The sequence below is a fragment of the Phaethon aethereus genome, assembly GCF_964289735.1.
Source record: "Phaethon aethereus genome assembly, chromosome: 2".
In the NCBI taxonomy this organism is placed as follows: domain Eukaryota; kingdom Metazoa; phylum Chordata; class Aves; order Phaethontiformes; family Phaethontidae; genus Phaethon; species Phaethon aethereus.
In genome coordinates, this window is record NC_138582.1 from 113,513,058 (window position 1) to 113,537,122 (window position 24,065).

At 40.2% G+C, this 24,065-nt stretch overlaps 1 protein-coding gene across 1 annotated transcript in view; it reads right to left on the bottom strand.

Annotated features, from left to right (window-relative positions):
* The window catches only part of HECW1 (HECT, C2 and WW domain containing E3 ubiquitin protein ligase 1), a gene marked incomplete at its 5' end in the record, with an annotated part of 190,275 nt that overhangs the window by 34,313 nt on the left and 131,897 nt on the right, over nucleotides 1–24,065 (bottom strand). The window contains 11 exons of the mRNA XM_081996466.1: nucleotides 631–783; nucleotides 3,585–3,698; nucleotides 5,094–5,214; nucleotides 7,348–7,457; nucleotides 8,493–8,576; nucleotides 10,560–10,656; nucleotides 10,847–10,952; nucleotides 16,845–16,979; nucleotides 17,606–17,791; nucleotides 20,581–20,702; nucleotides 23,389–23,519. Of these exons, the coding sequence (XP_081852592.1) occupies nucleotides 631–783; nucleotides 3,585–3,698; nucleotides 5,094–5,214; nucleotides 7,348–7,457; nucleotides 8,493–8,576; nucleotides 10,560–10,656; nucleotides 10,847–10,952; nucleotides 16,845–16,979; nucleotides 17,606–17,791; nucleotides 20,581–20,702; nucleotides 23,389–23,519 (1,359 nt within the window). The remainder of the gene's footprint in view (nucleotides 1–630; nucleotides 784–3,584; nucleotides 3,699–5,093; nucleotides 5,215–7,347; nucleotides 7,458–8,492; nucleotides 8,577–10,559; nucleotides 10,657–10,846; nucleotides 10,953–16,844; nucleotides 16,980–17,605; nucleotides 17,792–20,580; nucleotides 20,703–23,388; nucleotides 23,520–24,065) is intronic.

The following is a 24,065-nucleotide window of genomic DNA, read 5'->3' on the forward strand; positions in this document are numbered from 1 at the left end:
GGACAGATCTGGAGGCAGATAGAAAAATGAGGAGATCACAATATGCATTCAGAATTTTTGATACAGAAACAAGATCAGCAATTTGTCTGTTTGCACACGTACTTGGTAAGGTGAAGTACACCTGCTTGCTCTGCTGGCCTTGCCACACACAAGCAGGGACACTCCATCAGGGGAGAAAAGGGAAACTGCTTTTACTGGGCCTTTTTAAGGCCCGTGGTGGGTACAGAGCAGCAATGTGGCTCTTGGAGAACACTGTATAGCTTCCAGGCACAATGCTGCTTAATGTACAGAAAGACCAGACTTGCTATTCTTAGAAAGGGACCAGGGAGAGGCCTGGATTAAGCAGAGCTGTTCTCCCTGTCCTTTTCACATTCACACAGAAGTACACAAACGTGAAGTCCCAAGTAATGTGAGCAGGGCATTTTAATAGTAGTACCTCATCACAACTCCGTTTTCAGAGCCTGCTGTTGTACTTACGCTTAATCCCTCTCTTCCTTCTCCCAACCTACTTCCCACTTCTTCCCAGTAGAAGCAATGATATTTGCATGTAGTCTAGTCTTAACTGGCTTTGCATTTCCATTTCTGTATTGCTCCAAAAGGATTGTTCAATTCTGCATGAAATGTCCTTACCATTCCAGGTGATTTTCAACAAAGGCAGACATGGGGCTGATCTGTACAGTGTAAGTGTCGTTGGCTGAATACTCAAACAGCCCGTAATAGGGATTGAAGAGCTCCTGAGACAGAAGGAAGAAGAATTCTCGGGAAGGGCCACTATAGTCCAACCTGATAAGGAAAAGGTAAAAAAGATAAAATGAGGTTCATTCCCATTAGAGTACATTTCCTGGGTTTTGCCTACATTGGCTGCAGTCTAACACCTACCCCTGTGCAGCTGAGTGTTTCTAACATGGTGTACCTCCCCTCTCAAAACTTTATTCTGAGCCTTAAACAAGTCATGATGCTGAAACCCAGGTTGATCTGGGAGGAATCACGACTCGGTCACATCCCTTAAGTAGTTTCTTTTCCTTTGTTCCAAAGGCTTAGTAAATCTTAGTAAAGCCTACAAAGCTCAGCCTTGCCTTAGCTGGCTGGCTAGCAGAGGGCTAGCTTTTTAGTGAGTGGGTTTGAACAGCTGGGTTCACAGACCAGACAGACCAGATTGAAGTAGAAATTGCTCTTATTCTCCTACAGGGCAACGTTACCAAAGATACAATCGCGCCACAACGATTCTTTCTTAGCTATAGGTATAACCTAAAGTTCGATGCTGAAAAAGACCAAGTTGCAACAGAACTGTGTCTCTTAAACTGGAATGGATAGTTGTTCCACCCAAGCTCTTCTACTTTTCTGATAGTTTCAAATACATGTGGTACACCTTAAGCTGTGCTTTACTGTTGCATGATTTTGCTCTGTACAGAGTCACCTTTTTTCCTTTTTTAACTCAACTGTTTCCAATTATCTCAACTTGAAAACAAAACACAAAAAAGCTTCATGAACACATTAAACCCAGCTGTGATGGATTTATTAAAAACAGATCATCCTGTAATATAATGGTAGGTAGGTAGGTTTTTCAATCTAAAATAAATCTACATATGAACAAATACAATACGAACAAATGATCTGTAGCCATATATCACATGTGCCAAAAGATTTTCTGAGGCAGGCACTATTCCTTCTACTTAACAAATGAAAAGTGGAAAACTCTGCAGCTGAATCAGAATGCTCTGTATTATGTTTGAAGTTATGGAAGCATAACACAAGGGTTTGAATGATTTGTGCAGCTAGAAAGATCATAAAGGGCAGGCTGACCCATCCTCCTCTGTTTTACACCCAGAGATTCAGTACTTTCCCTTCTGAGCAGCTTTAGTTCTAGGATCATGTGGTGGGTGAGACCAAAGTCACAACAGAAAAAGGGAATGGTAGTTAAGTCCACATGAACCACTAGTGCTAACCACATAACAGATCTGGTTCAATGGACATTAAAATATCAGGCTAAGCCTAATGATGGCTGGAGTAAAGAACTACAAACACCACCTGTCTATATTCAAAAACTTCCAAGGAAAGACTAGGTATTGCATTTCTGAACAACACATTAGCTCATCATAAAGCCTTCATAGTTCATTTTCAATGTCATTTTAGCTTTGAAACATGTGGGAAGCTGTGCCCATACAGCATCATGTGGCCACACAGCATCAACTCTTCAGTAGGGAATTGGTATCTTGGAGTCCCTCCAGCAGAACCTATATTAGCGTTAAACAGCAGAAACCCTGGGGGCATGTATCTTCAGATGTAAATGAATCTGTGAAGAATGAATGAATTTGCAAATCAAATTGGTTTGTAATTTCTCCTGAGGATACCATGCCACACACAGTAAAAGTTATAAGAGATGTGGGGAAAACAACATGACTTTGGCCAGTGTTAGCTTACTAGAATGCTATTCCAACAATGCCAGCTGAGGTATGCTGCATGTTTATGCTTTACTTGCAAGCCAGAGGCAAAACCTGCTGTGAAAGACAACCTCTGTTAAATAATACCAAATCCATGGAATATAAAAAGTACGAGTTAAGAAAACCCCTGATACTGAGGTCACTGAGTGACTTCCTTTGAGATTGGTGACTTCTGTTTTCCACTGGACCTAACATGTCCCAGACAAGCTCTCCTCAGGAAAAGCTCTTCACTTGACATGCCACATCAGAGCTGATAGTGTCAGCAGTTGCTGGATATGCCAAGAGCTGCCCCAGAGCTTTACTGTTCTGGTACCTTTGGAACTGAAATCCTATCCATGTATGTTTTTTTTTTTTTTTTTTAAGAAACATTATATACAAAGCTATTGAAATATGATTTCAAGCCTTTGTTATATGGAGCACTGGAAATACACACAACTGTCTTTCCGTTATAAAAGCATGTGTATTAAGCCTCAATTACAACGTAGCTCCTGAGGTGAGGCCAGGGTGTCTTTGAAAGGTTCTGCTTAGATTTGAAACAACAGGTCAGGGGCTGGCTTTAATCATACAAGAATGGCTTATGGACTTGTAAGGCTGGCAGAAAGTTTCCTGCAAAAGGCCTTCTCAAGAGACTTCTACTACTTTCAGCTTCCAACTGAGTGGATTAAACCGCAAGGACTGAACAGCATTCATGCTTCTCACTTCAGCCAGAAACAAGAAGTCCACATATAGATAACAAACGAACATTAGATGAGCAAAGCAAAAATTTTTGAAGCAAAATCAGATCCAATTTGAAAAGTTAGAGTAACAAAAGGGATAAAGGTCTGGTCTCTATAGCCCTGAGTGCTATAAACATGGGCCTGTAGTTCAGTTTTGTCTTCCAGCCAGTCAAAATACCTATGGCAACAAGACCACTTAAATTGTCACTTTGAGACATCTAGATGGAAGGTGCTACAGGAAAATGAAGCATTATTGCTGTTATTTTTAACAAATCGTTGAGCTAATTAAGGTGAATCACTTACTGAGAGGTAGAACAAAACTACAGAAGCATTACATAACAAGAAAGGCTCAGCCTTAGTCAACTCTGTAAGTGTTTTGTAACATAAGAGCTACTTCAAAAACTGATAGCATTTAGTGGTTCCCTACCCTTCCTCGCCAACAAATGTGACGTAGAGTTTGTTCCGCTGGAGCTCCTTGCGTGAATATGCCATTACCTGGTTGAAGGTGCCTTCCAGCAAGTGGTCACGTCGTATAATTAACCTGCAAAGGGAGGCAGAAAGAGAGATGTAATGATTGAGTCTTGTGTGAGCCTGTGAGACTGAAGGTAAACAAGAGATTGTACAGACAGACATTCATTCCCAGAAAAGTTAATAAAGTTGCATCCACTGGTGCGCAAGCTACTTGTCCATTATGGGTTTTGAGTTGTTTCATTAGGCTTTTCTGTATGCCTCAGAGGTGAATTTCTTCGCAATGCTGTGATTGGGTTCAGAGTGTTCACAGTGCTGTTAACACCCTCTATGTACAAATCTGTATCGTAGAGGGGGCTGTGAGTTTCCTGTGTACATGAGGTCACAGCTTTCTGGGATTGGCCCCAAACCCTTTCTGGGTTTATTCCAGTGAATGTCCATGGAAGTACTGCTTCTGTAGCAGGGTAAGCAAAGGGAGTATCAGCCTCTGTTTATACAACACACCTATCGCTCCCCTGCCAACCTCTAGAAGAACTTAATGAACAGTACATTTAAACACCATCTGTGCAAGAAATCCTTCTTGCTCATATGTTCATGGACATTTTAAGACAGACCTTCTAAAGTGTATTTTGTATCTGCCTTGGACCCACTTAGCAGGACACCAAAAGGTATAACCAACAGCTAGGACTCCCCAGTTCTGTAAGAATATTTTGATGATGACGTTTGCCTGGAATAAATTGCTTTGCTTCATACTTTTTTTTTTTTCGCACAACAGATGTGATTTGGTAGGAAGCCAACCTGATGCATAAATTCAACCAGATGCCCAGGAAATACCTCAGTAACATACAGTCCTTTGACTAAGTTGGATAACTAGACTGAGCACAAGTAGGTACAGACTCATAAGCCAGCTAACAAAGGCAAACTCCACCACCAAGTGACAGAGATCCCAAAACACATGGAGAGGCAGGAATCTCTTGCATTCAAATCCAGGATGGCAACCAACACAAAGAACTACTGAAAGTTAAATCTGCACATACAGGCTAACTTCTGTAGAGTCATACTCTTGTCCTGAGTTATACTGATGTGTAGATCCAAAGGATTTCGAGTCACTCCATTGTTACAGTGACTTGGCTGTTAATAACCTCTGGTGGATATTTGTCTGAATGGATGATTTTCCTACTAGCAAATTACAGGTAGGAATACCAATATCCCTGTTCAACAGGTAGGGAATGGGAGCGTAAGAGAATATGAATCTAAAAGAAATAAAACTTTCACACAAAAGCCTCTTGGAGGTGAGGTCACTCTTTTGCAGGAAATACTATGATCTTATCTTGCCCTGGTAGTTCACGTACAAAATGCATACTCTGGTACGTTTCCCACTCCCTTTGAGTGTCTTCATTCATGGATAATGATAAAAGACAAAGCTACACCATGTTAGACTACTTGAGTGACTTGTCATAATACTCACTTAATTTTACCTGGACCTTGCCCATACCCTTTGGCTTCAAGTTTTCGATAGAAATTGCGCAGCTTGGCTTCGAAGTCCCTCCTGTATGGAGAAGGTGCTCTTGCACTTGCTCGCTGCAGGCCTGGTGGGGAAAACAAACAGCATCCTAAAGTGTAAGGGGCTTTAAATTTTCCCAAATCATGCAGCTGGTGTTTCTAGACAGAACTGGCTAACAAACGCATTAGGAACCTTTTACAGGTATAAAGTGCACTCAGTATTACTTTTGTTCTACCTGGCATTAATAGAGTTTTAAGTTCCTATAACTCAGTGATTGCAATGACTTCCAGGGGCTATCTCTTCTTCACTAAAAGAAATGTTAAGCTCACCTTGTGGGTGCCTTTGTGTTGCTTCAGCCTTTAACTGTGATTGATCTGAATAGAAATTCAAGGATCAGAAAGGCATGAGAAAGATTGGCATAACTCCCACTCACGTTTACTGGTATTTAGGTTTTCTTCCCTTCTCTCCCCTCTGCATTGTATAGGAGATCTCTTTACTTGGCAGGATTAAACCTCTGGAGCTCAAAGCAATGCTTCTCACTGGAGCCTAGCACCCTAGCCAAGCTGGGAATCAGGTTTCCCTGTGTTAATCTGACTATGTATTAAACACTTCCAGCTATCAACACAAAACCGCTTTGTGGTATCAAAGAGGATTTCTGTCAGCAAGAAATGCTACATTTTCCTATTACAATTCACACATACAGCAGATTTTTAGCAATTTGGGACCTGCTTTGTTTTGAAGTCTGCATTCTCAAAGCAGCTGATTAGTCCTTTTGTATAAACAAGTGCCATGCCATAAAGGGTCAAAGAATGGATCCATGAAATCCCATTTCCTTATCTCATTACAGAAGACAATAAAAACAAGACCTTTTTATAAGAAATCCGGCAGAAAATTCTCCACAGGCAGGCAAAAAAAAAAGTCACATTTATTGGGAGCACAAAGTATCATGGTTGCCAGGAGGGAAGGACATTACTAATTTTCTCTGTGGGTAAAACAGAAAGGCATATTTACATGCAGTGCAAAGAGAATCCCTTGTGACACTTCTTTTCTTCTGTTAGACTTTTTTTCCCCCAGGACATAAGAGAATGGGTGTTCTCATGGCTACGCAAACAGTGGCAGAAATAAACAAGCAGAGAGTATGTTGCCAGAAATGAGTATTTGCCTTTCCTGTGTTTCTGTAAGAACAGGTAAAGACCAGTGCAGTTCTTCTAATATTCTCTTAAGTCATGTTCTCACCAAATTCTTAGATTTTTGTCTTGCAAGAGACTTGTTTATGACCTGTCCTGATGTAGAGGAGCGGAACTGTATTAACATGGTGTTAAAACTCATTAATGAAAAGAAGACATTTTGACAAAACACCATCCTCCTATAGACAAGGGTTCAGCATTTAACTTCTTCACACTAGAAAACCTTCTGATTTTCCACAGCCACCTCTGAGATTTGAATGTCTCTTGTCCATTAATTTTGTTTGAAGCCAGATAATTTAAATGAATGTTTAAAAAGCTCAGCCAAAAATGGATTTCTTCAGATCACATTTCTGTCAATTCTCTCAAAATGGCCACCAGACACAGCCATGCAGTGGGGGTTGTATATCTTGGCAAAAAGGAGACATCAGCTCCTCAGATTTCCATAGCATAAACAATAACTACAGAGACATACCACAGCTGGAAATAACCTTCTCAGACAGTATGTCTTTCTGGAAAAAATGTTTCCCGTCAAACCTAAGTTAATGGGCTCAACACGGGAGGTCAGACTAGATGATCAAGATGATCCCCTCAGGTCTTAAAATAGACGAGTCTTGGGAGGAAGAGAAGTCTTTGGAGCACTGAGTGGAGGAGACTGAACTTTACAGGAGTACTGGAAGTATTGCAATACACCTTTGATTTGGAAGCTGCTCTTTCCTCCTGTCATATAACATGAACGTGCTTCCATGTCAGTGAGTTATGTTTGGAGTGCATCATTCTCTTATTCTAATCCCTTCCAACTATATAAAAAGCAGGAAAATACCTTCTTCCATATGGGCAATTTCTAATCTCTGTGCTTCATCTACTGTTAACATTTCAAGAGATACATAACAGCAATGGCAATTGAGCCAGCAAAAAAGTAGCTGGGGTCAGATTCAGAGTGGGCACCAGAATTAGCAGGCTGGCCTTTCTATTTATGAGGAAAAATACCAGAAATGCAAGATTTTGTATTATTTTTTTCCCCATCCCCTTACCTGGAGAATTTTGGGGTGATGAACAGGGTGAGCAGCGAGGAGAGAAACTGTAACCAGGATGGAAGGCAGCTTGCAGTGGTATGTAGGACATAATATCCTCTTCAAAAAGGCTGCATGGAAAAAGTGATAGGGAGAGGTTTGGTTCACATTCGTCACATGAAGGAATGTAAATACACAGTATGGTACAAGTCTGCTGTGGTTGTAAGTTTGGGTACATCTCTGAACTCATGGATTCATAAAATCCACAAGTTTCCCGAACCAGGCATGGTCACCAGTAACAAAGAAGTACAAAGTGAATTTTATTAGACATTTCACTCTAACACAGGAGCTCAATCTACTGATGGAAGGTAAGGATCTGAGGCTATGTAGTAAACAGGGACAACTTCAACATGTTAGAAGTGAGAAGCAAAGATACGTACATCTGTCTCCCAGGTTGTTTTTCTTGGGTCATACATTTTCATATAGCTCAGCTCTTTGACCATTTGGATTAAGTTGCTGGAAATAAGTTATAAACTTCTTGCATTAGGCAATGCTATATAGTGTACCGAAATGTAAGACCAAGACAATAAGATAAGTCCTTATCTGTGCTAAAAAAAGCAGCTAGGATCTAAAGACCAAGCTCCATGGTCCCAGTAAAAATTAAAAGCCTTCTCTATGTTACCCAAACAATGCTCACTGCACTGTACATTGAGGTTTCATTAGTGTGACATGGCCCTGCATGCGTGGGGAGCACTGCTGCAGTAAAACTAGCAATTCAATGAGCCGTTACATTATTTACTTGTACTGAAAAAGACAATTTTTTTCCTCTTTAAAAAACAAACAAAAAAAAGAAACAGGAAACAAGAATTTTTCCATTAAAAGGAAAGATTTGACCTGATTCTCTTTTATCTGCTACTTACAGCTATTGACCGAGCTGGCTCAGGATGGAGTTTACTGCACTGATGGAGGCTGCCTTCCAGGAAGTGAGAGCTGACAGATATATTCTGACTGCATTATTTTGGGTGACTATCAGTAACAATAAATCCTATTCTAATTACAATTACTTGGAAGATTTAACAAAATCTTTTCAATTATGCTGAGAAAGAGCCAGCCAGCTTCTCTGGTACCGTAAGTAATGACATTGTGCTTTTGATCAAATTGATTACCTCAGCAAAATTACTAAATCTGCATCACAGGACAACTTTTCAAGCCCATGTGTACCCTCTGTCCGAATGTAATGGATCTTCTCCCTGAAACACAAACGATATTATTGACAAGAGAAGACATAAAGAAAGAAAAAGAAGAAACTATGCCATTAGCAAGGCATGAACTATGCATAGAGTTGTTATTCCTTGGTATTTTGCCAGTTCCTGTTTCCTTTCTTACAAAAATGGCAAACATCTTAACTGCCTGATTAATTTTCTAATCTCACTAACAAACTTGCAAAAAATAATCTATTTATATCACTCAGTTTCCTGATCTAGCAGCAAGAGATTTTATACCATATTTTAGAAAACAGAATCATTCTTAGTCCTCCAAGCTCATGTGTAGCACTATAGGTAAGGTCATTGACAGACATTTTGTTAAGGCTACAACTAATATACCACCTTCCATTAACAGAATTTCACATAATACCTCTTCCTTTAACTCTGTCAGTTCTACCTGGCAAATAACACTAAGATATACTTGATATGAATTGATCACACATAAGTTATATAGTACTTGTGTAAAATCATGCATTTTGTTGTTTAAATGAATGTTAATAGAATGGGAAACATAGGATAAGATCCTATCAGCAGATTAGGACCATGGAAGATACAGATGTACACCCCAATCTGTCAGCGTGTTTCTAAAGCACTGCAGTGTCCAAGAATGTTTATTCAAGTATCAAGTTAATGGATTCTAGCTCAAGTCAAGGATGCGCTTTAGTACCTTGCTGGGTGGGGCTGCAATGTATCCTGAATCAAGCCCTGTAAAAGACAGACATTTGTCTCTAGGACTTTGCTTAAGACCTGCTGTAAGAGCGTTAAACAGTAGCTTGGAATCACTCCTGACCTAAGCTGTAATCAAAGCAATGACCTGGAGGCGAAGGGCTCAATATCCTGTTACAAATCTCATTACGCAGTGGCTAAGCTGTCTAGTCCCTATCACTAGTCAATTTTGTTCTCTGCTCAAAAGGAGATAAAAGCATCATCTGTTATCTGAGAAATGAGAATTCAGATTACACCTAAGGAAAAAAAAAGAGGCTGAAATAATTTGATAGTGAAGGTAAAAAAAATCCTCAGTTACAGAAATGTACTTCTTGAATACAGGAAGCATTTTTCATTCTGTCTCCCTCATTTTGTTTGAACGTATTAATTCCTTCAGGAAGGAATTCTAATCCTTACAACCAAAGAACTCTTTGTCTGGCCCTCACAGGTAAACAAGAAGTAAGGCTCTTAGCAGAAACTCCGCTGCAGGAACTTGAAGATCCTTCCCTTGCTTTTCCCTCCTTTACCAGTCCTGCAGTCACAATTTTTACTGCACTGTACGAACTAAATTCTTGGTCAAACTCTTAGCTAGTGCACACTGGCATTGCTGAGACTGACTAACACCAGCTCAGGTTCTTGGCCAAAACAATTAATTTAACCTTTGGAATTAGAATAAGTTTAAAGTGCACTGGCTCTTGGTTCTGTTTTTTCTTAAAAAAAACCTAACAGGAAAGGAATGGGCATAAGAAAAAGAAAGAATTTAATTACTTTGGAAAGGACTACCATTAAGTCGTAAGTGAGAAAGACTAAAGACAGGACTACAATCTACTCCATAATGTTCCTATTTCTTTATAAAATCTAGGGCAACTATGTCCATGGCATGGGTGTAAATCCAACCACGAGGTAAAATCCTGGTTCTGCTGAAGTGAGTGGGATTTTGTTGCTGACTTCCATCCAGACACAATTTTAACTCTATCTTCTGAAAAGCAAAGTGATAATTGTAGGTGAAGACTGTTTCTGCTATTCAGTAATACTTAGAGTGGAAATTAGATATGCCACTATTTGCCCATGATTATTTCAGTTCTTCTTACTTCTTGGGTATCAATGGAAAATAACTATAGTAACTACATAGATTCTGGTGGTCCGTGCCTACTCTTTAATGGTGACAGTTCCATATGGGGCCCATGTTCATCTTTTGTACTACAGTTACTAGAATTTGTTTTTCCTCACTACAAGAAGTCCTTCCTGGAAAGAAAGTGGTACCTGAGTGCATGGTTTCTGGCCAAGCTGGGCTGACGCTCCTGCAGCATCTCAAAAATGTTGGGTTGGCGTAGAAATGCAACAATCTTGTCATTGTAAGCTGGAAAAGGAAAAAAAAAACCCCGAGTCTTTACTGACCATTGGTGACATCACCGTGACTGTGCACAGGCACACTGACTGCCCTGCTAGTGAGCCACAGGGCAACATGAAGCAGTGCATACGGTTGATGAGAAGTTCTAAAAGCATCTTTGTGAGCGCTGCTTTGAAAAGAAAGCAGAAACTTGGCTTACCCAGAGGTAATGTCTCATGATGGTGCTGGTTTCGAATAGCTGTTACGAGACTATTGCCTGGTCTGGCCAACAGAGTAACTCCTCTGTTTCGAGAGACTTCGGAGGCCTACAACATCAGCGAAAAGGGAAAGAATGATCAAAACCGACCATCGGTAGCACCTCAGTCGGTGAAAAGGTCTCTCATCTTTACTTCTGTGACCTTCAGAATGGTCCATGATGCTGACTGAAGGACAGAAAGCCTGCATAAAAATTATAGCTTTATACTTCAGCCAATTTAAAAAAAGGCAGGTAGTTCTGTGCTTCCAATTGGAGGGACACCATTATCCACAGGTATCACACCTCTTTGATGCTGCAGGGAAGGCACCAGCATCCAGAATTAAATGCAAATTCATAAAGGTATTGCAGTGATGGAGTTCTCTGGTTCAATTAAAATAAAATCTCTGTAATATTAAACAGTCTCTTGTTTTAGCACAATTGCATTTACTTCAAGGTTTTTACAGCAATGTTAATTTGAAAAAAGAAAAAATCCACAACACTGCTACACATTCACGCAGCTTTGTTGAAGGGAAATTCAATATTGGAAATAACATGAGGAAGGTATACCCATGTGGATCACAGGACAGAAAAGGGCTGTATTATCACAAAAAATGGTTGCCTAGCTTGTATAACCAGAAATAGAAGTTGAATTGTACACACTGAAAAAAAGAACATAATCCAAAGAGCTGATAAAAAGAGTAGTAAGAAGGAAGCTTATCACTACTACTTGATTGAGGTACTTAAAGAACACTACTGTCCTAAACACAGTATATAGTGAAGGGAATCATGTCAGGAAGGCAGATACATTAAAAGGCGAGCAAACTCTTAGGTATGAGGATATTAAAAGCCATACAATGGTGTCTGGCAATCTGCCTTCAGTAAGTCATTACTTGCTGGGTAACTCTTTGGGGACTTGTGCAAGCTGAGGGGAACCCACCCCTCTTCTCACGTGTTCCTCTAAAATATGGCCACAGTGAAGCCAACAGAGAAGCACTGCTACAAAATCAGTGTGAGGACACCCTGTATCAGGGCAAGATAGGAATTGGGAATTCCAGTTGCCATTCTACTGGGCCAATGGCTGCTCCTTTCTCACTGCAGAAATTGTAGTACTTGGCAACCCCTACTCCAATATTTTAAATGTTTAGCTCTGCATCCAAGCAAATGGTGCCAACCCATTGAGCGATACAGCCAAATGCCAGGTCTTCACAGTTTTCATATATATCCAGTTGGAAGCTAGATGTGACTGGCAAGTTGCCTTTGGAGCACATAAAGCATAAAATGTTTATATGTAACAAGATACCAGTCAGCATACTTGATACACATCAATACACAGGTTAAGACAATGAAAAATCTTAATGATTCTAATTAAGCATACTGTAGTTGAAAACTCAAAACTGCTGTGAAAGTGCACAGTAAACATTTTGTTCCATCACTCAGTTGTGATTTCACTTGCACCCATTTTATATTGGTATGCATCTGCTGACTACAAGAGTTACCCCAGTGTCAGGGAGAACAGTTAAGCCCAGTCAGAGTGTGGATGGTGGGTGAGCCTGTTTTTGAGGGCGCTCTCTGACTCATGATTGGCAAAGACAAATCCTGTGCCCGTGTTGCTACACATAGATCTACTGAATAGAAAGTAGGAAGGGGGAAAGGGAGGTGTAACAGAGGAATTAAACCCCCATCTCCCACAAAAATTAGCACCAGTAGGTATTTGCTTGTCACTTGGGAACTGCATGGTATTTCTGCCCAGCCTGCTCATGTCATCTGATTTTGTTTTTTAGAATTTTTTTTTTTCTTTTGGCTAGCCTTCCAGTGCTGCCAAGTTGTGTGCCTGAACATATTCTCCTGAAGCAAGAATTCGGAAAGGAAATGTGTCTAAAGCCCATGAAAAGAAACCTTCGCTTCCCCCTTGCCATCTTCCCAATTCTGGTTTAACAGCTGAAGTCATCCAAATTGTAAGAATCCAGTTCTGTACACACCTTAATAAACTGCACACTCTGTGGTGCTGTATTCCTCTTCATCACCATCATTAGGCATCACTAATGCTGTGTTTGGATCATGATCTTTACGCATTTACACCTCTAAACAATTTTTCTCTGGCAACACAACAGGAAAATTCCCAGACATCTAATTAACTTCCATTTTGCTAACACTCCTCTTTCCGATCTTTTAGCTAATATAGTAGAATTGATTGCTCCATTTCAGTGTTTAATCACAATCGCCTTGTCTACTTTGACTTTCTAATGAATCATTTAATTTAGATTAGCATGCTATTCTCTAATTGAAAAAAAAAGTGACCCCTCTAATGATTTAGTGAACGGGTTCATCTAGTGCAGGGTAATCTGACAGTTTTATGGCAGGGATTAACAGCTTTGCAATTGATCCTGGGACATTGCAACCAGAGTGGAGAGTCCAAACTATCACAGGAGCCTTTCAGTGATATAATACCCTTTCCTGGGTTTTATATATCACTGCTGGATTTGAGAGGCTCCTGCCTGTTTGAGGGCTGCTGCTTGCTTGTTGCGGTTTGGGTCAGTAAGGAGATTTATATACTGCTATACCCCAGCACCTCCTCTGCTTTTCTTGCTAACCAGAAACTCTTGCTTCTCCATTACGGATGTCTGCTTGCTGCTTCTTTTTGTCTTTAAAATCTCTGCCCTGTGATGATACATGTTGATCTCCATTACAGACAGAAAGTGCCTTAGAGGGAATAGAAAGTGCTTCTGACCTGTTCCCTTTATAGCAGTGGCAGAAGGAAACGAAGCACTTGGTGACTTATGTTCTTTTAACTACTGATGGCCAGTATAGCTACCCGAACTTCTCTTTCAAAAATCAGGTAACCAAGAATAGCATCAACCACCAATCCTGTAAAAGATTGCTACCCTTAAAGAAGTGCTTACTAAAGAATCTGTAGCATTTCAGTCAAATTAATATTTAATATCAAGAATCTACTCAGGTGGACATCAAATGTTTTTACATAGGTCCTTCATTTAGGAGAATATTTCAATATGAAGAAAAGCATAAATATTACAGAATAATTTGTGAAATAGATGCTTTCTTTCCTGGAAGAGGGAAATGGAGTCCTATTAAATGCACAGATAATATTTTTAAAACAGCTCACCATATACAGATTAAGGGAAAAAAAGCAGTTTTAATCTCTGCTTGGCCTGTTAATAGTTGGGGTAGGCCTTGAATAAAAGTACTTGGAAACAACAGTCAGCCTTCTACAGAAGCTGTACAATTGCTATTTCTAGTATCTAATGAGAATGAATTTTAAATGTCATAAAGCAAAGAAAACTACCATATTTGAGAAAGCATATTTTTAAGTTCCAATTTCATGAGGGAGTTTTAAAAGTACATTTGAAATACTGAAAATAAATTCTTTATTAGTATTGCAAGGTATTCTGTTCAACATCAAGATTATTAGGCAAGAATCAAGACCACATTTCAATGAGCCAAAAGGATCTAGAAGATTCATGGATGTCAATGGAAGGGAGTGCAGGAGATCACTGTTTTTCTTCAACACCACAACCTATTCACTGGACTGCCTCTGGCCAGGTTGCTCAGAAACTTGTTGGTGATTAAGACAAAACTGGCTTTTGCACTATGTTTTGGCCTGAAAGCATGAAGAAATGGAGACCCAATACCCACATAATCATTAGTTCCTATTGTTAACTATTCTCACTGAGTTTCAGCCCTGTCTTATTTTAATTGAATTGGTTTGGCTTTTACTACCAAAACTTAGTTCTTATAATGCCTGTCCTCTCCTAGATTAAATTCATCTTTCTATTGATTTTCTAAGAATTCCAGACATTACACTTGCTTTTTTGTCCACTGTTGAGTACCGAGATCACAATTTCTGAGAACCATAATAATTTCTTTTCAGTGAGACTCAGTTAAGAGCTGTTGCTGACTGTGGGAAGCTGGGGTATTTCTTTTTTCCCCCCTTTGGTCTCATCTGCTTATGATTGTTGTCTGCTCTTTCCTCAACTGATCACTCAGTGTCACAAAATCCCTAGGAAGTCCACACAACACGCTGGCAACTTGTTTTGGCCCTTGGGCAGGATGTCAGCTATATGTGCCAAAGGCAGGGGGTAGAGTTTTTCCTCTCATTACCCTGGCTTTTTTCTGTATCTTCTCTGGCACCCACAAGCAATCGCAACTGAGGCTGTGCTGTTCTGCTCTCCTTCAGGCTCACCTGATGTCTGTACATAATGTTCAAAACCACTGGATGTCTGTCTTGGTCCTTCATACTGTCCTGGTGACAAATTCCAGAGGTCGCATGACCTACTCAGCAAAGAAACCAGCTGGACTGCAGATAGCTGACACACAGCCAGGACAAAGCCCCAAGTGTCTCCCTACAGACATGATTTATAGGACAAAAGCACATCCAAATACACTTGGAAGAAATGGCATGGAACTTGCGGCTTTTAATAAATGGGCTGAGTTGCAAAGGGTTGAATCTTTTCCTTGTAAATGGTGGGCTCTTAGGCACTGACTCAAAATCTTTGGAAATCAATGGGAGTCCTTCCAGTGGAGCAGCAGATACTTCCAGAGGGGAAGCTACTGACTATGACAAGGCTGCAGAAGCACTGTGGGACCCAGGCTACCAAGACTGCAAGATGAAGGTGCCAGCACTGATGGCTCCCTAGACAGAAGGCCCTGTTTCACTGGCTGATCGTGCCAAATCAGTGGCCGAGATGAACAGTTTACAGTTTCCTCAGAGAATCATTACTCAAAAGTATTCAATGCTTTTCACTCCCTTCCCTGTACTTGATACTTCAGGTTTACTGCAAATTGTTCTTTGTCAGCCTTGCCAGCACTTAGAAAAATCAAGTGTATTTTTCAGGCTACGTGACCCGAGTTCCTCAGCGGTGTTCCTGCCCCTGACACAGTGAATTTGTAAGCAAGCTCCATGCAAGCGTGGTCCCAAACATGAATCATCATGCAGGTGACACCCACAATCACATCAATAATTCAGTCACTATAGTAACACTGAACTGCAGGCTGTTAGTAGAGGGAAGTTGCTAAGTTCGTGGGAAGATATGATTGGAAACAGATCCATTGATACACTTCTATCTTCAGAAAATATGTTGCCATGTTCACCCAAGATGGCAAAAACCTACCCAAGCTACTCATGCCTGGTCTGCCTTTCATCCTGAAGCACTGACCTCACACCCTAGACAGCTCCTGATCCCAACCCAGTTGGCAGTGGGAGGTGTTCAGACTGGTCCTGCTCCAATGAATTTTAATGTTAATTTCACAAGCATTTCTCCAGATGTTTTTCTGGAGGAGGAAGATCCTTTGGCCATAATTCATCTCTACTATTATTCAGCTTCAATCTTTACAAATCTTCAACTGTATGGATTTGCTATATGAAGAATCTGGTTGCTGGTACTTTCTCCTTCTTACATCCACAATACAAACTCAGGATTTATGCTTCTATCAATCCTGCCCATGCCCCTCAGTGATAAAAATCATCCCCATGAAACACAGGAAATATGTTTAATGTGACTGAAAGCTAGGGAAGCAAACCTCGACATACATTACTACATCTGCTAGGGAGTACCTCTCTTCAGAGCACAGTGTCACAGTGGGGAGCAAAGAAAGATATGAGGATGCTGAACTATCAGGCTATAAAAATAATTAATGACTTGCCTTTACTAAAGCAAGACTAGGATGTCAAATATGGATTCTTCTTTTAAAAACTCTTTTGCCATTATTTAATTTTGGTTATTTAGTTTTACTTGTTTATTATTTTTTTCTGAAAACCTTCAAAAAAACTTCATTACCATAAAGCTCTGAGATAAACCCTTAGGAAAGAAAAAAAATCCCTAATTTCCTTTGGAAGGTAAAAATCTACAAGATGGTCTGTTTAAACACATTTCAAAGATAAGAAGTGCTTTTAATTCTACAGAAGATTGCTGTCAGAAGTAACCGTATCTGATATTAGCACTGTTACCTCTCCAGCACTGTAGCTACGAAGTCGCTGAAGATGTTGCCTGTGAGTCAGGTGATTAGGGAGACGACCATTCTGCAGCGGGATCCTGGGATCTATGAAAGTGGTAGCACGGCTGTTGTGGTCAACGAAGAAAGACTGAAACACACAGGAACAATGTTTTTTTGGCGTAAGAAGATTGCCAACACTGTGATGGCATCGTGAGATCATGAAGTGAAAACTATTGTCAACTGTGTGTCAGAAATACCCTCTTTAGGCACAGTCCATGGAAGATATCTGCAAATGACAGGATTTTCTTAGCCAAAGCTAGAAGAGCTCTTGGAAAACACCCGAAGCTACGTAGGTCAAAATCATGTGTAATGGCCATGAAGTAAACAAGACAGAAGAGAATCAAATTACCAAGGAACACTGCTTTAGCCTGTTTGGTGGTTCCAGAAGTCACTCGGCAAAGCTTCACTGGAGGCAGAGACACTAAGCCAAATTTTGCAGTCATGACAGATCTAAACGTTGTCTTAAACTTTTTTGTTAGTCCAATGCTGCCTTGGCTATGGTGTCATATTCCCCAGAAAGCAGGAGAGTCACCACTATGCTTCGAAACATTTGTTGTTGAATCTTTTTCCTGCTTCTAAAATAACTCTGCTTGTTGCTTGTATTGTTTAAATCAAACCTTCACCAATTTTGAGTCAAGAAGGAATGAACCTTTAGTGATCAAGTAGCCTGATGTGCTGTGTTAGACAAGTGATTGGTTCTGTTAGTACTCTTACCTTGCCCTGCTGGTCAGTTTTTATCTCCCAGCCTCGAGGAAGCTCCAGTCGGGTATCCGCAAACATGTTGATAAAATTTACCAGGTCTCTGTTGTGCTGATAACGCTCAAAATTACGAGCATCTCTACGGATCTTCAGAATCATATGCTTCAAGCAGGTACTGTTAGTGAAGACTCGATAGGCACTCTATGAGATGGAAAACAGAAGTGAGGAAAATCAGTTCTGATGTCAAAACAACATATTTGGTTATTTCATGGGACACATGCCGAAAGAACTGAAACAAATCCTGTGAGAGTCAAGAACAATTTCCATCTCATTGTTTTCATTTAACTACTTTATAGGAACACCTAGGAGTAAAAAATACAATCTGGAAAGTGAAACATCCCACACATGATCCACAGTTAGCTTGTGCATAAACTATCTTTTCTAATGCACTCCAGAAAGATGGTCAGCTAAAATACCACACACTCAAGAAGCATCTAGTTGCACTTATTTCATTGCTTTCTTTGGCCAACAGAAACACTGCTTGTGTGACTGGATGATGTCAGAGATGCAAAGACAGCTATGAACATGTATTTATGCTATCATTCAAATCAAGATGCTTGGGATAGGATTCATGAACTTAAGGGGACTGCAGTGCAGATAACTACATTTAAACTTGCTACCATACTTATGGTCACTTTATAGCCAGATGACAGAAACAGACACTTTCAATTGTCTATTTTTGGACAATATGAATCATTTCCTGGAACCGAATATTTGTTTCTGCAATGACTACAAAGCATGCCAGATGGAGATGTTTTCACGAGTCAGATGAACGCCAACCGTCAGGCAGCACAATCTCACAACGGGCATTAAACATGACCCTTAGAGGAAGGCGCCCTGACACAGATCTGAGTTAGTGCTGAGCTGGTTGCAGAGTAGGGGCCAAAGTGAACTATATTTGTTGCCATGGTATATTCAGTGATAGAGCACCACAAAATACACTTGTAGTGAGAACACTTTTTTCTCTTCCACAGACTGCTCTTGGGTTCTTTTACTTCAGGGAAAAAGCTCCTCAGAACAGGGTAGGAAACTTTACAAAAATCTGCAACCCTTCTGAGCATTACACTAGAGAGAAAATGAGTGCATTGGTTCTGCTGGTCAGCCCAAAGGATTTAATTACTCACTAGAGTAATGAAGGATCACTGGAGGACTTGGGTTTCCAGTGAAGTGAGCCCCAGCATGCACACCTGTAATCTGCTTTGAATTCTCAATTTCTGCATTTTAGCCATTATAATACTTGTAAACATTTTATTGCATTATCTTTATGTAAGGATTTATCATAGTGGTAGCACTGAGAATACTCCCTGAAGCACAGGGTCCCTAATTATGTCAAAGGTTGGTAAATGTTATGAAATCACAGAGATTTAATCTCCGCCCTGAAGATATGACCTGGTTATAACCCAGGAAAGCTTCATGGTCACAAATTGCTACGATCCCAGCCTACTCCATGACAGAAGTTGTATTTTGATCTGATGTGTGATCAAGGCCCATCTGAGTGTCTCTTCACTGCTCTAGGGAAACAAAAAATGTAATGTAGTTCTATCCCTCCATAGAAATAAAATATCTGAAAAATGGGAGCCTTTTCCTTTTAATTCTAACTGCTGGATAATATTTTCCAATCCCAACTTCACTGGCATAATTAATAGCATGAAATTTTAACAGGGGCTTGTGGTTAAAATATTACAACCGTGTTAAGCCAAAAGTTATGTAGGCCATTATTGCTGTATAAGTGGAATCTGTATGACCATTTGACAGATGTTTCAATAGATCATTCTGGCGTTCATATTAGAGACAACTTTATAAGCTCAAACTGAAAGCCTCTTGGTTTTTTTTATTTCAGTGAAAAATAAAATTGGGATTCAGTCTCTTGTGAGCTGTTCCTTACACCACTATGGAATCAGTTGCTCATTTTGCTAATAACTATGCCAAATGAAAATGATACTGCTCCCAGCTACAAATCATCATATATCAGCCTGTCAATGGAAGAAATTATGCGCACTCCATAACCTAGTTCGGGTAACGTCGCATGAGTTAATATATCCCTTCCTCTGCAAGGTTTCATGGGCAATAATCTCTGGCAGATTCTTGGAGATGGACAGCTGGCTTCAACCCGCAAAGCACCACAGCCAAAACTTGATGTCTGTAGTTAGCTAAAAATCTGTGCTGAGGCAACTCCTGAAGTGTTTAATTTCTTTTCCTTTCAAAAAGGAAAGTCATCCCTACCCGGAAACGGATGACTTTCCAAATATTCCAAAGTCATGTGTAAGTGCCTAGATATGGAAAACTATGGCTGCATCTGCTTGTGAGATTTCCCTACCTGCTTCCTCCTGGTTGACCTATCATTACATTTCTTCTACTCCACACCAGGTTTACAAGAAAACATGCAGATTTATTGCATTAATGGAAAAAAAGTTATTTGAGTTTTGCAAATTCATTTTCATTCTTGGTTTTTTCCAAAATAGCTACACTGACACAGGTTAGTATTTCTTTCACTGCATTATGCCCACCTGCTTCTTGGGAGTGTGAACTGCAGGAATTAATAATTTTTTTCCCCCCTCTATTTCCCTGAGACTTGGTGGTATATGAGTAAGATTTCTCAGAAACATGGATTGAAAGGCAACAACCACACTCCCTGCAACAACAGACAACAGAATCAACCAAGCCGAAACCAAGGGTTCCTGCTTATTCTGGAAGAATAACATTAATAAGCTTCTCTGCACCGGGGAATTCCTTGTGTGATGCAAAATCCCAGCAAGAGTCTCCTTGGAGTAGCCTGCATGTACTGTCTCCAACCTGGTCTGGTGCTCAGAAAGGACAACTGAGCCCGAGTCACACAATTCAAATTCACTATGCATTCTCCCCGAAGGCCTGGGTTGCAGTGTTTAGATTCAGAAATCAGTAGCGTGAGAGAGCAAATCATAATTACTCACATAGTTTGCATGCAGCACAGTGAAGAACTCGGGATTGGTGATAAACTTCACAGCTGGAGACTGCAGCAACAAAGTGATTTTTTGAGAATTCACAGGAGAAAGGGAACCTTCCCTCCTAATCTCTGGACAAAAAAAAAAAAAGGCAGCAAGATCATATTAACGCAGTGGCAAGCGCAGTCTATTTAACCTTTACTGAGTGGCTGCAAACGTGACGGTAAAAGGTCACCATCCTGCCCAAGGCACCTACCTTCTTCACAGTTCCAAGACAAGCCTGCTGGCAAACTGGCAGATGTTCTCCTTACAGTTAGTGCTGCAGAGCTTAGAGTAACAGGGCAGGAGCTGGATGCTTCTCTGTACTGTATGTTATAAAGCTCTGTGTCATTATCTAGTGCTGTCTCTAAATACCAACATGACCACAACAGGTTTTACCAGCTGATGGTTTTGTTCAATACTGGCTCCCCCCGCTGCTGATTTTAGAGAGACCTGATTTGCCAAGCCAGCCTGAGGGGTTCACCAGCAGAAAGCATTTGGTAGCCAGACTAGGTTAAGAAAGGCCCCTGCTCAGCCACTTACATCCATGTGGCTGCTGCAAAGCATTGCCTTTTACCTGTAATTGCATTATTTTTGGTAAGTCCACGGTTTTGGGGATTTGTATGGTAAAGAAAACAAAAACAGACACAAGGGGATTATTTTTAATCTGTACCAATTCATGAAGCACAGAAGCAGAACCGATCATTTGAGAATGTGACTCTGTAGAGGTGGGAACTCCTTGACCTTCTACAGCCACCTGAAAAACACTTCCTACCATGGAATTATGGCTTGAGTACACAGCTCTGGCATCTTCACATGCAAGCCAACTTTTATTTGCAGTCCAAGGAAATTGGATGCACGTCATCAACAGAATAAATATAGCTTCCCATTTTTTTTCTTATCAGTTATTTTTTTTTTTCTTCCTGCTAGACACATCATATTATTTTATCCACTTAAAACTGCAGACTGGATCCATTGCTGAAGTTAAATTGATTTATACTGGCTTAGAATCTGGATGAACATGCCTAAATTGTATTTCTTCTGACATTTTTCATTTCAATTAAACAGCAAATAGGAAATGTATCATACTGCAGCTTTTTCTTATTCCAGTGTGGTTTACATCACATCTTTTAATTCTTTGCATTTTATACAGTATTGACTTTTTTCTCCTAAAAGCAAAGCAATTATCTATAGCAAAAGCCATTTCCTAATCACTTAACATGACACATATCATCCTCATTAGTTCTTCAGGGTTAAAACAAACAAACAAAAAAAAATGTTACACAATAAACTGACCTAAATACTCACTGGTAGCAACTCCTATGAAATTACTATTTTATTATGTAGGCTATGACAGTAAATGATTATACACATTGCAAGTAATGACTACATTACTTAAAATTTAAATACTAAACAATATAATGTGTACCTCATTTCCATTTCAGCTGTAACAGAGAGGACTGGGTTCTCCCTGTAAGATCCAGTGTACGGAAAAGGCTCCCATTAATTGCAATACAAAGGACTGCAAGGAAGCTTTGAATATCAAACATTAAACATTCTTGGTCAAAATTTATTTTCAAGCTAAAAACACCTAATGGATCAGGAAAACAAACAGACAAAATTGAGTGTTTTTCTAAACTTTTTTTTAACAAGTTCACTATTTCTCTGTGTAATTCTTCCTGTTCAACATGGAACATTAAGAAAATCAAGCAGACATTTTGTTGGTTCTTTCCTTTTGCCAACACTATTTACAGAGTGATGGCAAAAGGATGGCAAGAAGTCAGATTTACTTCCAGCAGACAATGTGCACACAAAATTAGGTGGAGGTGAGAATGATCCAAAGGAAGAGAACTGGCCATTCATTTTGGTAATGCAAGTTCTCAAACAAAGCAGATAGCTATTTTTGCATGTCCACAAGTTGCATAGTGGACACTAGTCTGATTGCTGGTGTTTCTTACCTAAAACACATAGGCTATAGTTTCAAAAACGTTTTGAGAAAATATAGGTATGACAACCACCAAAAAGAGTAGAACAAACAGCCCTCTGCATTTTTCATCCTGCCCTGGGTACATATTCTTCTGTCCTCCTTTGTACTGACACTCATTCTTGTCTGGTCATCTAATGAGCCAGATGAAAGAACCAATCTGGGTGTAAACAAAATTAAGTACAAGAAACAAGGTTATTTTTCAGGCAGATCCCTTCTCTGGTATGGGGTCCTGTCACATAAGTTAATGAGGAGCAAAAAGACAGCTGTGCCTCCTTCAGTGGCTGCCCACACAGCTGATAGCTAGCACAAAACTGCAGCTTTAAAAACACAAGTATTTCATACTCAACACCGGGGCCACTGCAGGTGTGACCACATGGGCAAATTTGGCAGTGCAGAGGCCATGCCCAGAGAGAATAAACTGCAATGCCCCAAGACAAAAATCACACTGCAGCAAAACTAAGACGGTGCCGTTTTTGCAACTAAGGTGAATAAAAACCAGATACCTTTTCCATGTTAATTTTAAATAGCCCTTTACTAAAGTAAAAATGCTTTGTCTGTCTTAGTAGGGGTCAAAAAAAGACCTGAGGCCCTTTGTACCTGTACCTTTGTACCTGTAGCTTCAGGTCTAAAACCTGTAGCTTCAAGCCTAACCCTTTTTTCTTTAATTAGCTTTTGCAACTCAGTATAATAAAGTTCCAGTCTCCTGTGGAAATGCAGACTTCCCCAGAACTGAATGCCACCAACTGAGTGGCACTGAACATGCCACTCAGTAGCTTTTCCCCCCCCCATACCTGAGCTTGGCTGGGAAGGCTCTGCCTCAGAGTCACTTCCTCCTCCAGCGGGAACTCTCTCCACCCTGTTGTTTACTACAGCATCATCTTCAGTCCGCTCTGTTGCAATAGTTCGCTGGATATTTTGGTATCTACATACATTCAGAGAAAGGAACAACACGCTTTATTTAACAGAAGCTTTCTGGTGCTTTCTACCTTAACAATTAGCACTGTTTTTGAATGATACTTCTATCTTCAATATATGACAGTGTTAAGAGCATGCCCAACTCTTCTCCTTCAACTGATGCAGCTACTCACACTTGGGCCGACCATTACTCTGCAAATAGGGCATTTTGCACTGACTAACAAATAGCTACAGAGGGTGTAAAGCAAGGAAGACTCAAAGGTCACATTCAGTCAGGTATTTAGGCTACAGGTTGCCACTAGGCTTCCCTTTAAAACATCTGGAACGTAAGACTACGGGTGGATCATGGTTCCCCCTCTCATTTAATCTTATGGTAGCATAACCAATGAAGTAAGGATCAATCCTGTGATGCACTGAGTTCCCTTCAGTCTTTCTTATTACAATATTGTACGCACATGCTCAACCCTAAAAAGGTAAAGGCTATTAAAGTGTTCACAAAATGTTTATTATGATACTGCATGGCTAGCAGTTGGGAACACTTCCATTTTGGGAG